General features: G+C 43.3%; 2 protein-coding genes across 2 annotated transcripts; one reads left to right on the forward strand and one right to left on the reverse strand.

Annotated features, from left to right (window-relative positions):
* Positions 1-4,320: 4,320 nt before the first annotated feature.
* LOC308282598 (RING finger protein 151-like) lies at positions 4,321-15,702 on the reverse strand (the record flags this gene model as incomplete). Its single annotated transcript, XM_080722985.1, has 5 exons — positions 4,321-4,543; positions 10,255-10,532; positions 11,541-11,637; positions 12,156-12,325; positions 15,691-15,702. The coding sequence occupies 5 exons, from the start codon at positions 15,700-15,702 to the stop codon at positions 4,321-4,323; spliced, it is 780 nt and encodes a 259-aa protein (XP_080579111.1).
* Positions 5,820-7,187, forward strand: LOC308284002 (E3 ubiquitin-protein ligase TRIM21-like; the record flags this gene model as incomplete). Its single annotated transcript, XM_080724524.1, has 2 exons — positions 5,820-6,377; positions 6,435-7,187. The coding sequence occupies 2 exons, from the start codon at positions 5,820-5,822 to the stop codon at positions 7,185-7,187; spliced, it is 1,311 nt and encodes a 436-aa protein (XP_080580650.1).
* Positions 15,703-17,691: the final 1,989 nt, after the last annotated feature.

Here is a 17,691-nt window from a genome sequence, read left to right on the forward strand (position 1 = left end):
GCAGCAGCGCTATAGAGAGAGATCTCTCTATATCGCGCAATGAGGGCCTCTACAACTCTTTTACCCGGGCTGAATCAGGGGCCCAGCATGTCCCTGGAGCTATTGATCGGGTTAATTCATCAACATCATGTGCAAGGTTGTCCCTTATTCAGTCTTTCACAGACTTCATTTACTGTAAATCAAAACTTGCCACGATATACTCTGGAATTGACGTGGATAAGTGTGACCTTTGCTCCTTATCACTGGCTAACCCACACCCAGATGTTTTGGTCTTGCCCTAAAATGGGTACACTTTTGGTCTGAGGTGTTTGGAGTTTTTTCTTTTTCGGTTCATTTGGCGCCCTCGCTCCATGTTGCCATTTTTTGAGTGTCGGCAGATTTTTTCTTAATTTTACTGCTCTGATTTAATGTGTAACATTTTAACTTTGTCTGACATGAATAAAGATATTCTTTAAAAAACAAATATTTCAGTTACTATTTCTTTACTTTCTCAAGGCCTTTGTTCCCCCAATTCACGGCCCGCCCACTAAGCATCCCACGGGTGCTGAAGTCACATTTTGAAGGGGTAAATCCTACCATAGCCTATGGAGTTGGCACAGAAATCGCAAATTTAATGCAATTTCCGAATAGTAAAGTATAAAATACGGCTAGCATGATCAAGAACACAAGATACTAAACGGCACAAAACACTATAATTTACTTTACTGTTAGAAATAATGATTTGTTGGCTTTAAGTCCAGTATAGTTTCCCCTTCGAATTGAAGTCAGCACCCGGGGAAAACTGAGAAACGGAAGTAGGTGGGCGGGCCGTGAATAAGGCTAATTATACTATTTCTTTAGTCATTAGTTATCACCATATAAGGACGATAGCTGTTCATCATTCTTCCATATACTAGAGGTTTGCACCCGCTCTTCCCGTTTTACAGTAATATCATGGCCCAATTCCAATTGTCCTCCCTGTTGACTCAAGCCCTGTTGACTCACCGACTTACGTGAAGTCAGCTGAGGGTAACCTCTTAGAGGGGCGTTCCCGCACCCTCACTGACTTACCGATAATGTGAACCAGGCACGTTGACTTTGGCTAAGGCATGTGAAGCTCACCAATCCACCAATCCTCCTCCGGCTGGCATTTCGGGGGGGGGGGGGGGGGGGGGGGGGCTGGTCCTGTTGTACTTATCCTTATTGCAACCGAAGGTCCCAGTTTAGTATGTGAATGCTGACTACGTCTGGACGTGTACACTTTTTTACGGTCTATGGGTTTGTCACTCTGACATCACTGTGATGTCAGGGGAACCACTCTAACAGAATGGGTTTGCTGCTCTGACATCACTGTGATGTCAGGGGAACCACACTAGCAGAATCCCTTTTATCCCCATATATGGAGTTCCCCACTCTAACCTAACGCAGACCAGTTTGTGTAGGCAGATGGGTGGGCGCGGCGAATCTTTCCGCGAGTCTCTGGCCAATAGCATGTGTTCTTCTCCCCCCACCCCCCTCTGCTCCTCTGCTCAGCGCAGAGAACGCTGCTGCGTCATGATGTCAACACATTCGGTGTGACGCTCTCTGTACTCTGATTGGTTAGGGAAATTCTACACTTCCTCCAACAGTGATCATAACGCGATCGCCCAGGCTTCTTTTTCTTCCTATCGCCAAAAGAAGCCAGTGTTTCCGAGGCTAGGAGTTCCCTGATGTCATCAATATTAAGCTCATATCTAACAGGACTTCATATGGGAATGCCCATATATGGAGGCCACATCGGCCACATACCACACTAACAGAATCCATATGGCCAAGACAGCCCATATCTGTGTGGCTGGGTCTACATACAGTACATTTCCATGTATGGGCATAAAAGGGATTGTATGCATGATGTCAGACGTCATAGGACTAACTGAGTAAGCATGTTTGGGCTCTAACAGCATATGTCCATATACTGTACAGTGCATAGATCTCCATATATGGGTACCAGTGGTCTCCATATATGGGTAACTGGTCCGATATACATCCCTGGCCAGATGGCCAAGACATGGCGCAACCTCGCCTGTCGCCCTGAGGCGTCTTACAAGTGTTAATAAGAATGAGGACAAAGTGATAACAGTTCCTTTATTCATAGAGGAGAACAGAAGACAACTTTGTCACAAATTCCAACATTTCAATTCATATAGCTGCCTATATCATCAAAACACTTTCAAAGAGAATAACATGTTTTAATTAATTGCACCGCCACACACACACACACACACAATAAACCAGTGGTTCTCTTGGGGTCCAGAGGAGTTCAAGGTGGTCCCCAGCTAAAATAAGGGGTCCTCAGTCCTCACTCAGTTACATTATTGATAGTTAGAAACAAAATGTAGGCCTACCTTTACAGATCTGTAACTCAGAGAATGTACAAATGGACACGTAACGGGTCCATTTGGTTCCATTCTGTAGCCGTAACCAAACTGGGAGGAATATTGTACTTTTACTCCACTATAATTATTTGAAACCTTTAGTTACTTGTAGATCGATTGTTATTACAAAACATACATCACCCACTCCAGCCCTATATACATTTCGACCATTCGAAAATAGCCGATCCACAGAAGTAGGGCTTTGCTTTGCGAAAAAAATTACAAATTTGAAACTTGGAGATACAAGGTTTCTGCCCGACAGTGAGTTTGTGAAATGGGACATTGTGCATAGTGAGTTATTTTACTTTTGTACTTAAAACCATTTAGACCTAAGGCCAAAACCCATTTAGACCTAAGACCTAAAAACGCCTTCCAAAACCTAAATCTAAAACCTTAATATTTTGATTCAAGACAATCTAAAATAAATGATGTTGCTACATGTACTGTAGCCTCTAGAAAATACTAATGAGACACAGAGGTGGCTCCTGGCTAAGGTATAACAACCTATAGGTATATAGGACCAGGTCTAAATGGGTTAGTACATCTTTAATACAGGACTTTTACTTTTCTGCAATGCAGTATTGATACCTTTACCTTAAAGTAAAAAAATGTGAGTACTTTTCCCACCACGGCCAGAGCCTTTTATAGAGAGTTCTGCCAATGCAGGGTCAGAAACAGCACCGGTCATGTGGTTAATGAACCCGGAAATGTCACTTTTTCCCCATAGATTCCAACGCATTCCGTAGACCTCCGGTTCAGCGCTTTCTCACTATTAGCCAATAGATGTGTACCGTTGTGTCCTGTTGAGATCGGCACATTTCACCCAGGTTCTTTTTTTCATGTTCATCTCACTCACGTCACTTTGTCTGCTGACCTCACTCAGCAACGAAATAAACAGAAATAAAAATAAAACAATTCACAGGAGGCAAGCAGTGATCACCCCATGATGTGCACTGCAATGTAGCTTCAAATGCTCTACATTGCAGGTACTTTTTGAGAGCGCTTGCCCCAGGAAATGTGCTCAATAGGTGTAGCTGTCCCAAACTGGTGTTTTGTGATATTTTTATTATTTCTGTGTTTTAAGATTTGGTTGATGTACTGCCTGGCATATTTTATTGGTTTGACTCGGCAATGGAGCCCTCTACTGTTCCGGGCCTGTCATTTATACTGAAGGGGCATATGTCACGTGACTAATCACTCTAGCATTTTAACTCACCTGTGGGCTCGGGCAGACAGACTGAACAAACAAACAGAGGTACAGGGCATGAGAGGGGATCTTCTCTCTTGCTGAAAATCCTAACTACTCCTAAATATCTGGGGCAGAAGGCCACACGGTATGCCACCTAGTTTTATTGTTGATCTTTTGTTTATTGGATCTTTCCGTTTTGAGAAATGCTTTTTTTTTTTGTGGTTTATATTTCAGTTTTTCACTGTGTTTATAGACGGGTTTCTGGTCTACGTCACACTGATAGAAGTAGATGCGTGCGCAGACGTCGGTACCAAAATTAGCCAATGAAACCGGTGGGAACTGATTACATGATACATTCAGCTGTGCATTTAGTCTCAATGTTTGTAAACAAGAAACCCGTCTATGTAACTTAGGTGATCCGAACCTCCCCCTCCCACGTGAAAGTCCAATATCTTAACCATCACTCCAAAGGGACATCCCTATGGAACGAGAGCAGATACTAGACTTTTGAGGCTTCAGGCTGGGGCTGCGACTCATCACACTGTGCGACCCACCACATTTACTTGGGGCAAAAATCAAACCCATGAAACAACAGTCGGAGCGTGCCTTCCTTTCTGCCAGGATGAAATCCATTTAAAGGAGCAGGGAAAAAATAGGGAACCACGGTATGCAGAAGACCTGGCCCCGTGAATTGAACAGAGATGACGCCACTCTCCAACCACGGCCACCACCACCTCCCTATGAGCTGCTGCTGCTGCTGCTGGTGCTCAGAGTCCCCATCAAGGTGGAGGAGTTGTGAGCGGTGCTGCTGCCCCGGTGGTCCTCCTCCTCCACCTCCACCACCTCCTCCAGGTCGTCCATGACCTCCAGGCTCTCGCAGATCAGGCCGATCTGCCTCTTCATGTGGGCCATGGTGCTCTGCATCCGCCTCATCTTCCTCTGCAGGGCGGCCGCGATGGCCCTGTAGTGTTTAGGCCTAGAATTATTGGATGCTTTAACCAGTGAAAAAATAGCAGATATACAAGCTCACAGCGCGGCACCGAGTGCCGCGCTGCAAGCTTGTAGATCTGCTATTTTTGAAAAAGTTGTGAAAATGTGTGCAAATCTTTGAATATATGTATTTTCAAAGCGAACGTTTGTAACTCAAATTTTGCTTCTGCGGGGGGGCCCTGGAACTAAATATTTTGAGATGGGGGTCCGTGGCCAAATACATACCATTTTGGTCCTTCACATGAAAAGATTTGAGAACCACTGACATAGTAGTCTCTCAAGAACAGACTAACTGAGCTCCATTTATGTGAAAAGGACCTTTTCTATGACGATGGCTGGCCAGATTGCTGACATAGAAACATAGGTTTTTCCAAAACTCTTAGAAGGATTCAAAAGACACTTATAGAATCGGGTCAAAATTGAAAATGTTCACGATTTCTCTAAAATAGCAGATCTACAAGCTCGCAGCGTGGCACTCGGTGCCACGCTGTGAGCTTGTATATCTGCTATTTTTCAATAGTTAAAGCATAAAACAATGATACACAATAATGTGTACCCGTTCTGAAAGAATCACAATTAACTTTATATTGTCATATCAGGGACGTGCAGAGAATGTTAGAGAGGCAGGGGCTGAAGTTTCTAAAAGGGCTTTTAGGTGAAAATAGCAGACCTCCAAGCTCACAACGTGTCACTTTGCACCGTGTTGTGAGCTTGTAGATCGGCTATTCTCACTTCTAATTTATGGAATTTCTTAGATTCTTTTTTGGCCTTTATGCCTCCACTGACAGGACAGTGGACTGACAGGAAACAGGGGAGAGAGATGGGGAGTGTGACAGGCATCTGTCTCTGCCATATATGGATTTGGTCGTCTGACAACATATAAATACAATCCCCGATGCAAGCACTGAGGCGCCCTGGGTATAAAAGTAGAGCGCAGACAGAGAGAACACATTCCGGTACGAAGCACTCTCCCTACTGGCCTTCACCACTGCTGGAAGACTCAACCTGCTGCAAGAAGACCCCTACTGGCCATCACCAACTGCTGGAAGACCACTTGAGCCTCCAAAACACCTTCAGCGATTTGAAGAGGAGCTGAGCTTGTTAGAGCGAAACGCCAGGCTGACACGATACCCAAGGAACGTTGGAACTGTAGCCTCGTCATCAAACACAGCCACTGCGCTCTCTTGAAAAGGACGCCCTCGTTCCAGTTATTATCGTTTCTACAATTGTATTCTCAATTCGTAGAAATGGCATCTGCCAGCAATCTCCTGTCCGAAGAGCAGCTCCTGTGTTCCATCTGTCTGGATGTGTTCACTGATCCAATCACCATTCCATGTGGACACAACTACTGCAACGCCTGCATCACTCATTACTGGAACACTGAGGATGTGTGCAGGTGTCCACTGTGTAGCAAAGCCTTCCACAAGAGACCTGAATTCGCTGTTAATAAAGTTCTCGCAGAGATGGCCGATCAGTTCAGGGTTCACAAGTTGAACGAAGAATATGAAAGAAAGACTGTGGCTGAAGTTCAGCAGATGGTCCAGGAGAGACAAGTGAAGATTCAGGAGGTCCAACACTCAGTAGAGCTCAGTAAGAAAGATGCAGACAGAGAGATAGCAGGCAGTGTGCAGGTCTTCACTGCTCTGATCAGCTCTATTGAGAGAAGCCAGGCTGAGCTCATTAACGTCATCGAAGAGAAGCAGAAAGCAACAGAGATACGGGCTGAAGGCTTCATTGAAGAGCTCCAACTGGAAATCGCTCAGTTAGAGAAGAGAATCTCTGAGCTGAAGCAGCCACAAACTGAAGTCCACCTCCACCTCCTCCAGAACACCACATCCATCAACACCCCTCCACCCACTAAGGACTGGACAAAGATCAACGTCCCTCGGTCTTCATGTGAGGGGACTGTGAGGAAACTCAGGAAAGCTGTGGCTCAGCTGGAGAAGACACTCCGTCAAGATATGGATAATCTGTGTAAGGATGATGAGCTGAGGAGGATGCAGCAATATGAGTTGGGTGTGACTCTGGATCCTGATACAGCAAATCACTGGCTCATCGTGTCTAAGAATGGAAAACAAGTGAGTCTTGGAAACATAAGGAGGAATCTCCCAGAGAACAAAGAGAGATTCTCTCAATATGTCAGTGTCTTAGGAAAACAAAGCTTCTCCTCAGGAAGGTTTTACTATGAGGTTCAGGTTAGAGGGAAGACTGGCTGGTATTTAGGAGTGGCCAGAGAGTCCATCAACAGGAAGGGAAACATCACACCGAGCTCCAACAATGGTTACTGGTCTATAGTGTTGAGGAATGGAAATGAGTACTATGCTGCTGCTGGCCCTGCTGTCCGTCTCCCTGTCAGAGAGGAGGTCCAGAAAGTGGGAGTGTTTGTGGATTATGAGGAGGGTCTGGTCTCCTTTTATGATGTGGAGGCCAGAGTTCACCTCTACTCTTTCACTGACTGCACCTTCACTGAGAAACTATATCCATACTTCAGTCCATGTAACAACCTTAGTGGTAAAAACTCTGCTCCTCTGATCATCTCTCCTGTTCAAAACGTCAAATATGGCCTTTGGAACCGTATCCGCAAATGGAGCAGTTTGGTTTTTACTGACCAATGAGAGACTAGAAAGACCTGTCAAATACTGACCAATGAGAGACTAGAACGATGTCAAACACTGACCAATGAGAGACTAGAAAGATGCAAGTGTGGTTGCCGTTGACTCTACTGGGGGAGCCAATCAGAGAGGGGGAAAAGGATGACATCACAATATCAAGGTATCGTGTGATGTCTGATTGGCTGAAGTTTTACATCAGATGATGAGTAAAAATCGCACCCAATGTGAAGTGAGCGGTGGTCATAAAGTCTTCAGACTAGGATTTGGGTCTAGGATGTACAGGCTATGCTACACACACACACACGTTTTACTATGGCAAAACGCTGAGGAAAAAGGCTACAGACGCACGCACAGAGATGGGCAGTATTTGAAATACATGTATTTGAAATACGTATTTGAAATACGTATTTGAAATACTTTTTTGTATTTTGTAATTTGTATTTGGCTGGGACGGAAAAAATTGGATGTAATTTGTATCAAAATACTTTCAGGTCTAGTATTTTCTGTATTTGAAATACAAAATACTTTTTATGTAATTTTATTCTCAAATGGACACATTTTAAACATTCACAAAGGTTTAAACTGTAGGGGGACCGACACATTTTCTTTCAATCTAATTTGCTGTTGGTTTGTGTGTGTGTGTGATACAGCCATAGCACTTGACTTTGGTTTGCTTCAAATGTATCGTGCATTATGATTACAATTTCGAATTACTTGCGCGCAAGTACTGAGTTCATCTGCGTATGTATGTATGTATGTAGGTTGGTAGGTAGCTGTGTGTGTTTAAGCATGTAGCACAATAAGGGACCAGCATTTATGGCAATGTCATCATTAACAGCCAATGAGGGACCAGCATTCCTGGTGATGTCAGTGGTGATGCCAGTAGTGAGCGCACCTCATGGCGCGCTCTGCTGGCGTGCAAGCAGGCCATACATGGCCTACTTGTGCACACAGAGCAAGTTGGCACCTCAACAGAGTGCAGTTTTAGTTATTATAAGGCTGGCAGAGCGGGTTTTGCACTCTATGAAGTACTGGCGCAGAGGCAACTGTGCATTCAGTCTTATGCCATAGTTCCTTTAGAAGATAGCGGTAAAGTGGGTTCCAGACGATACGCGGTCACCGCCTCCTAGTAATTAATTTTCAATGAGAGGCGGGCGGCTATTTCTGCCGCGCAGCGAAGTTTGAGGCGGCGAGGCGAGCGGGCGCAGTCCCGTGAAAATCCCCGCGAGCGTGCTCGTTTGTGTATGCGTACATCGGCAGTGAGAGATGGATTGTGTTCATCTTTGTGAAATACCTTGTGGCGTTTACTCACTGAGCAAGTGTGTTTGGGTTACCGCGGTGCGGTAACCCAAGCGGCAGCCGTAGCGTTGACCGCTTATCGTGTGGAAGGCACTTCTGGCCTGAGCTCTCACACTGGCACACAGTGGTAAACATTTAGGCAGCCTGCTCAAGACTAACACCATAGTATGGTCAATTTAAGTGCCTTCCACACGATATGCGGTCACCGCTATGGCTGCCGATTGGGTCAGCGGTTACCGCACGCGGTATTTCACAAAGATGAACACAATCCATCTCTCACCGGCCACATATGCATGCACAAACGAGCACACTCGCGGGGAATTCACGGGACCGCGCCCGCTCGCCTCACCAGTTAATTTAATACTTGGCAGTCAATCTATAAAAGTACTAATCATTGCATAAATTTTTATAAAAAGTATTTATGTATTTTCAAAATACAAAATACGTATTTGAATCTTAAATACATTTCTCTGGCCTGTATTTATATTTTGTATTTTGATACATTTTTTGACCCAGTATTTGTATTTTGTATCAAAATACTTTTCAATATATTTTTGCCCATCTCTGCGCACAGCCACTCTATGGAGCGGTTTACCACCGCTCAAAAACACCAAGAACAATAGTTGGAGGTCACATGGCGTGAAAGAAATAGGCGTAAACTTTGATTCTGTCAAGGCTTTTCCAGTCCAATCCAACTGCATTCATAGTCAGAGCACACATTAAAACAACGTTGACCAAGGTGCTGCATAACAACAATAAAAACATAAAAACTATAGGGCTTTAACGACTTGTGATTTTTGCAAGTCGACTTTATCGTTTGATGACGTCATCACATCACACACGACCCCCCCAATTATTTTGGGGGGGTCCCCAGATGATTAACTTAAAAATAATCTCACTCAACTGTAAACAAACCAACATAAAGTTTAAGTGTATAGAGGGTATCTGCACATTTCTAAAGTGACAATTTAAGGACTTTTTAATACCTCTAAAATGGCAAATTCAACATTGTCCAAATTGTCAAATATATAGAGGCAGAAATTGTGAAAATAGCAGATCTACATGCTCACAACGCCTCGTGATGCGAGGCGTTGTGAGCATGTAGATCTGCTATTTTCACAATAGAAGGTTTTTTTTTTTTTTTTACTTCGACTTTCAACTTTCTCTGGTGGGAGTCGACTTGTGTAATGGAGTCGACTTAGTCGACTTGTCGACTTTTTCGTTAATGCCCCAATAGAAACAATATAAAAACTAGGGCTGTGCTAAAAAGTTTTAGAAGCACAATTCTGCCTCATCAAAGTTGATGGTTTTATACCTTGTCAGACAGGGCGACAAGCGACCTAAAGGGCGAGGTCGCACCATGTCTCGGCCATCCGGCAAGTTACCCATTTATGGAGACCCCTGGTACCCATATATGGAGATCCATACTGTATATGGAGATATGCTGTGAGAGCCCAAACATGCTTACTCAGTTGTTTGTTATGTGAAAGTCCTATGACGTTCATGACTTTGACTTCTGACATCATACATATGATCCGTTTCATGCCCATATATGGAGATCCCTGTCTGTAAAACCAGCCACACAGATATGGGCTGTCTTGGCCATCTGTCTTGGCCATATATGGATTCTGTTAGCGACCAACGGTCGCTTATCTCCCGATTAGGGAGTCTTACTGGTTTTATTACTATATTAGCCATAAAAGTGTGTCCGTGACCCACAAAAGGGTCCCGACCCAGTGTACGACAACCACTGCCCTTCACTACAGTATACCTGTGGTTCCTCTGGCGTGCCTCGTACTCCTGCCTCAGCTGCCGGTAGCAGTTGTGCTGGGCCTCGGTGCGGTGCGACAGCAGCGTGCCACAGCCCATGTGGCAGGGCTGGCGCCAGTGGTCGCAGTGGCGGGCGTGGGTCTCCAGGTCCCTGCGGAGGAGCTGTGCCCGGCAGCCCTGGTACGGGCAGGGGATGAGCTCGTACAGACACGCCATGCTGTGGACGTACTGCTCCGACAGCGCCAGGGTGTTCGGGCAGCCGCGGATCTCGTTCTTGCACTGGGAGGGAAGAAGACATTAATGATGTTAAATCAATACCTAGTTGGGGTAACCGTCCAGAACGATCACCCCCCAAAACACACTCGCCCCCATTTATTTCTTTGTTTTGACAGACCGCTCGTCCCCAGCAGTTCTTGAATTCTTGTATTCGTTATGGTCAGGAACACGTTTAGGTTTAGGCATAGTTTTACTGAGGTTAGGTTTAGGAATAAGGTTGGGTTTAGACATAGTTTTACTTAGGTTAAGTTTAGGAATAAGGTTAGGTTCAGGCAACTGGGCGACTGATTCCCCCCCCCCCCTCTTTCTACCACTTTTTGTGGTCACATGTTCAAATACTGGATTCTGATTGGCTTAAAACAGTGGTAAATCAGTCAACAACCTTGAGTTGGCTCATGGACCCCGCCCACTGAAACAATTAATGGTAAATCAGCCAACAACCTACTCCCTCTCATGGTAAATGGCTTACATCTATCTATCAATGCACAGTTTTACAGAGGTTACATGGTGGCGAGCGTTCCAAGGTCACCGGATTTGACCCGGGGCGAGTGTATTTTGGGGCGAGCGTTCTTGTATTCCTATTTGGCACCTGTAATCACTTGGGGTGTCAAATGTTTTTATTGAAAAAATAAATCAAAATATGTTTGAATCGTGAACTTTTAAGTCAAATTGCTAGGAATTCAGCTTGATTGGCACGTGCTGTTTGTTTTTAAGAGTGCACACTGAATGCAGTTAGAAGAAGAGCCACTACAGTACAGCGACAGTTTGATTTAGAAAGTTTAAATCAAAGTCAAATTGAATTGTTGGAGCTTTGGAGAATCGTGGCACACCGGTAGAAATCAATCACACATCTTTTCAGAGTCCCCTAACTATAACTGTGCCCTACGTTGCATCCAATGAGAACTTGGTTGTGTTGTGTTGTGTTGTGTTGTGTTGTGTTGTGTTGTGTTGTGTTGTGTTGTGTTGTGTTGTGTATTCCAGAAGTGGAAATGTGTGCATATTATTTCTTACCTTGACCTTTAGCCGTCCAATAGATTTACTCAACTTGAACATGACAAAGATCAAGTTATGATTGACAGGCTTTCTGCAGCAGGGGCAGGTCTCCTGCCTGTAAGAGGGAAAAATGAATGTTATCTGTGTTGAGGAAAAAAACCTTCTCAGAATGGATGGAGGGAACATTGATCAACAACCATGTGAAGTATTCGAATTATTCAACCTCAAAGTATTCGAATAGTCAAATATTCGACAGGACTGGCCAAACTATCAAATATTAAGTAACCAAGAGGCGAACATTGTGAAATTTTCACAATATTTATCTGCGGAACTGAGTCACATTAAATGCAATACCTACAATTCAAAGTGCTTGTCAGGGTGGGGGATCCCAGTTCTAATATGTTTTTTGGGGGGTCACAGCCTAAAAATCGAACAGTGACTTTGATATTCGAATATTTGGTGAATGCCCTAATATAAATGTATCTTCAGTAGGAGGCTGGTTTACGAGGCATATTATATAAACCTTCTCAGTTTGGATGGACAATCAGCAACCAACCATTATGATTGAAGGCGTTCTTCTCTATAGTTATATGAATCCATGGTGTTGGTGTGTGTGGTGACAGTATACTGTACCTCTTCAGCCACTGTAAGATGCATTTCTTGCAGAAGATGTGGTGGCAGGCAGCTCTCACAGGACACCTGAGGACCCCCTGACATATGGTGCAGATCAGGTCATAGTCGGGGGTCTCCACGAACATGTCCACGTCGTAGCCCCCGCTCTGCGATGCCGCTTCTGGGTCCGCCTGGGTGATTGATAGAATGATTGATTGAATACGTTATTAGTCAAAAGACGTATACAGCACAGAGGTACAGTAAAACATTTAGGCTAAAAGGAAAACACAAAGAATGTGTATTCAATGTATCAACAGAGCATAGAATATTAACACATAATACATGTCATCAGCAAATACAAAATAGCTATTTACAGTGGAGAAAAATAAAAGGGAAAACTTGTTTGACCCCTTATTATCTATCTCCACGTCGTTTTCTGATAGCTAGCAATTCACATCCTCTACTGGACGATCTGCAGGGCATTCCACATTACAGTTGCAGAGCAATAGAATTAACATTTTCCTGTGTTCCATGCTAAATTTGGGGGGTACCAAATCGTAGAAGGTGCTCCCTCTGGTATTGTAGTTGAGTGGGTGGTGGTCACTCACTTTGGAGAAGTAGTCAGATAGATAGATAGATACCTTTATTATACCAAGGGGGAAATTTAGTTGTCCAGTAGTAGCACAGCAGTATACAGTTATTTACAAAGTTACAGAGACGTAAGAAAGATAGATAAGAGGGAAAAAAACAAAACAAAGACAAGAGCAGTACAGTACCAATAAGGAGAAGGTGCATCAATAGAGGGGGCGAATAATATATAAGTATATATACATAAAGTGTCTTGCAAAAGAGACCATAGCAGTCAATGCTAGTTAGTGCAAACAAGTATCTCACTGTCATTGTTAAACAAAGCAAAAATACTCAGAAACTACCAACACTAACAACCTAATAGTGCAGTGTCAAAAATCAGTGCGAAAAAAGAAGAAACTAGGAAGCGTGTCACCGCAAGGCGCACATGAGCACTCTTCCTGGAAGGTCCTTAGAGGTCAAAGTCAATACAGCAATTGTTCCTTAGAGGTCAAAGTCAATACAGCAATGGTTCCGTAAGTCTAAGTTAGGAAGGGAGACCTTTTCAAGCGTCCGTTATTTGTCTCGTTGTACAGCTTAAGGGCAGCCGGTACAAAAGATTTTCCTAATCTCTCACATCTCCGTACTGGGTAGGTAAAGCGGTCGTTTCCTCTCTTACTCCAGTAACTGGTGATCTCTAGATGGAGGGGGTGGGAGGAGTTCTCCAAGATGGAATCTAGCTTCTTCGCAGTGTGCACCCTGGTTACTTCCTCCACCCCCTGCAGAGAGGACCCAACGACAGAGCCTGCTTTCTTCACCAGTCTGTTTAGGTTAAACGTGTCACCTGCTCTGTTGTTGCCACCCCAGCATGTTATGCCAAAAAAGAGGACACTTGCCATGACAGACTGATAGAACATCTGTAGCATCCTATTGCACACCCCAAACGATCTCAGTCTTCTCAGGAGGAACAGCCTGCTTTTCCCCTTGCTGTGAATCGCCTGCGCGTTGTCCGACCAGTCCAGTGAACTATTCAGGTGTACTCCGAGGAATTTGTAGTTATCCACAAGCTCAACCACCTCACCGTTAATGGTGCTTGGCACCGGGGGGACTCTCTAGGAGGTGCGGAAGTCCACCACCATCTCCTTAGTCTTGCTTGCGTTACGCTTGAGATGGTTGTCCTCGCTCCACTGCACAAAGTCCCTAACCACACCATCGTGCTCAGCCGTGTTGTCACCCGAGATCTTGCTGATCACTACGGTATCATCTGAGAACTTCTGCAGATGACAGGTCTTGGAGTTGAAGCGGAAGTCCGATGTATAGAGAGTGAACAGGAAGGGTGAGAGCACAGTTCCTTGAGGGGCTCCCGTGTTGCTCACCAGCACATCGGACCGATGTGATGTGATGTGATGTGTCATTAGGTGAAGGCACAATGTTACAACTTACAAATAAAGATGATCAATTCAATTATGAAGAATTGATATAGTGTGTCAAGCTCCTCTTTTTTCCCCACCATGTAGCTGTGTAGCTGACAGATTTTCAGTGGCACAACAGGTGATATCATAACATTTCTTAATTAAACCACATCTCCAACCACATAGTTACAATGTAGGTTCAATGTAGCTGTCTACCTTTACTAAGTAACTTTTGGTATTGCTGGATTGCTGGAGTATGTAGTTTAGCAGTGTTTCCCTGTGCCTGGGGACCTTTGGTGTGCCCCTGAGAAGGGTCAAGTGTGCCCCTTGAAACTGCTTGAAAGCCAGTGTTGTATTTATCATTTTAAAAATGATTTAAACTAGTGAAAACAGCCAATCTACAAGCACACAACGCCTCGCGGTGCGAGGCGTTGTGTGCTTGTAGATCTGCTGTTTTCACTACTGTTGTGCGACAGACTTGTATGATGAAGCAGGGCTTTACTTTGCGAAGAAATGTACAAATTTGAAACTTGGAGATGCAAGGTTTCTTCCCGACAGTGACGATATTTACACCCCCGTATTATGTTGGTGTGCCCATGGATTCTTCATTCTTGGGACATGAAAAGTGTGGCCATGCAGAAAAAAGGTTGAGAAACACTGGTTTAAAGTATCTTGACCAACACTAAAGCAGACTGAGTGAGACTGGTCTTTGCTTCATATTAATAGGTCTATCTATGTAGTTTGGTGACTGATTACAATCAATGACCATTATATACTTGCCAAACCACTGTATGCCTATGTATAAAGCCTTGAGTTGACTACACAACTGCCTACATTGTTGAAAAACTGAAATGACAATAGCCTTGTTCTGGAAAGTCACATGTGATTTAAAAAAAGCAGGTATTCTTTTCTCCTGCAATTACTATAAACAAGACAGATATGACTTAAAAAATATAATATATATATATATATATAAGTTTGCCATTGAATTGAATATTTGATAAAAACAAAAAAAGCTTTGAAAACATTTCACAAATCGAATCTACATTCACGGATTATGGAGTCAATAACACAATCATATAACCAACATATTATTACCAGTTGCAATAGTATGTTGGCTATTATTATTGTGTAATTGATTCCATAATGTTGTAATTTACAACACATCAACTCGATCATGAATAACGGTTTAAAATCATAATGGATCCATCTCAAATATGTAGGCTACTGTGAAGAACAAATGAACACCTACAATGCTATGTAATAAAACTATGGTATAGATTTTAAATGAAACATAACCCAATTATAGAAACGTACCATGACAATCCTGTGTGTTATCGCCCCCCTGGTGTCTCCATTCCTGTTGTCACCATATCCCCGCAGCACACACAAACACACCCACATTATCAATGCACAACATGCATGAACATTCCTGACACAACGTGCGTGCTCCGCTCACACACCAAACACCACTAAATGATATAGAAGGCCGTTCGTTCGAAGCCCGTTGTCTTTTCCCTGGCCTTCTATTCTAGCAGCGAACCATATGTGTGTCACTGTCAATGAAAAACACTCACTTTTGTCACCATGTGCGAGTCATAATGAATGGTAGTAGTCTCTCTCTCTCTCTCTCTCTCTCTCTCTCTCTCTCTCTCTCTCTCTCTCTCTCTCTCTCTCTCTCTCTCTCTCTCTCTCGCACCATCTATTCTATTTGTCACTCAAGTTGTCACTAAAATTATCTCAAAATGATCATGTCATATTATTAGCCTATATTATTGTATATTGATGAATTGAGTGAATAAACTAATAATTGAATCCACCACGTGGTGCTCTGCATCATTTTATTTATTATTTTGCTTTTGTTTTTTAATCGGAAACCTTCCAGCCTAGCCCTGAAACATGACGTTCGTATCCATCTCAAACTGCGGTCACGCTATCCACACTTCAGGAAAAGCTGGTCGCGCTATCCTCACTTCAAAATATGGTGCGCTTCTACACGGCTGTTTACGGTTTGACAAGGGGATGGTGCGTTCATGCTAGCTGGTAAATTAGAATTTCTAGACTTTCGAGACCAAGGGTGTATAAAATATGGAACTACATACTATTCAATCAACAGATGCTTTAAATTAGACCCCCCCCCCACGTAGTGATGTCAGTAGCTCATATACTGAATGAATATGATGCATAGTAGTGATGTCTGTAGCTCATACTGAATGAATATGATGTATAGAATAGTGATGTCTGTAGCTCATACACTGAATGAATATGATGTATGGAGTAGTGATGTCTGTAGCTCATATACTGAATGAATATGATGTTTAGAGTAGTGATGTCTGTAGCTCATATACTGAATGAATATGATGTATAGAGTAGTGATGTCTGTAGCTCATACACTGAATGAATATGATGTATAGAGTAGTGATGTCTGTAGCTCATATACTGAATGAATATGATTTATAGAGTAGTGATGTCTGTAGCTCATATACTGAATGAATATGATGCATAGAGTAGTGATGTCTGTAGCTCATACACTGAATGAATATGATGTATAGAGTAGTGATGTCTGTAGCTCATATACTGAATGAATATGATGCATAGAGTAGTGATGTCTGTAGCTCATATACTGAATGAATATGATGGCATAGAGTAGTGATGTCTGTAGCTCATATACTTAATGAATATGATGTATAGTGATGTCTGTAGCTCATATACTGAATGAATATGATGTATAGTGATGTCTGTAGCTCATATACTGAATGAATATGATGTATATAGTAGTGATTTCTGTAGCTCATATACTGAATGAATATGATGTATAGTGATGTATGTAGCTCATATACTGAATGAATATGATGCATAGAGTAGTGATGTCTGTAGCTCATATACTGAATGAATATGATGCTTAGAGTATTGATGTCTGTAGCTCATATACTGAATGAATATGATGTATATAGTAGTGATGTCTGTAGCTCATATACTGAATGAATATGATGTATAGAGTAGTGATGTCTGTAGCTCATATACTGAATGAATATGATGTATAGAGTAGTGATGTCTGTAGCTCAAATACTGAATGAATATGATGTATAGAGTAGTGATGTCTGTAGCTCATATACTGAATGAATATGATGTATAGTGATGTCTGTAGCTCATATACTGAATGAATATAATGTATAGAGTACTGATGTCTGTAGCTCATATACTGAATGAATATGATGTATAGTGATGTCTGTAGCTCATATACTGAATGAATATGATGTATAGTGATGTCTGTAGCTCATATATCTTGAGTGGGACTTGGAATAACAATGTCTGGCTTTTGTGGGGCCTTCGCAGCTCCACTCGCATCCGACCGAGGGGCCTCCACCTCGGACTCCAGAGTGGCAGACCCTTCACCCGGGGACCAACTCCAGGGACCCCTGGCGATATACCAGCGCCCCTGGGGATATAGAGACTGAGAACCGGGTGGCGAGGGGCCGACGCCGCTCCTTCTCGCATCCGACCGAGGGGCCTCGGCTGAGGGACCAACCAGGGACCCCCTGGAGCTCCGGGGACCCCCTCGCGCCGCTCTGATTTTT

Source organism: Nannobrachium achirus (assembly GCF_963921795.1).
Source record: "Nannobrachium achirus genome assembly, chromosome: 4".
Taxonomy (NCBI): domain Eukaryota; kingdom Metazoa; phylum Chordata; class Actinopteri; order Myctophiformes; family Myctophidae; genus Nannobrachium; species Nannobrachium achirus.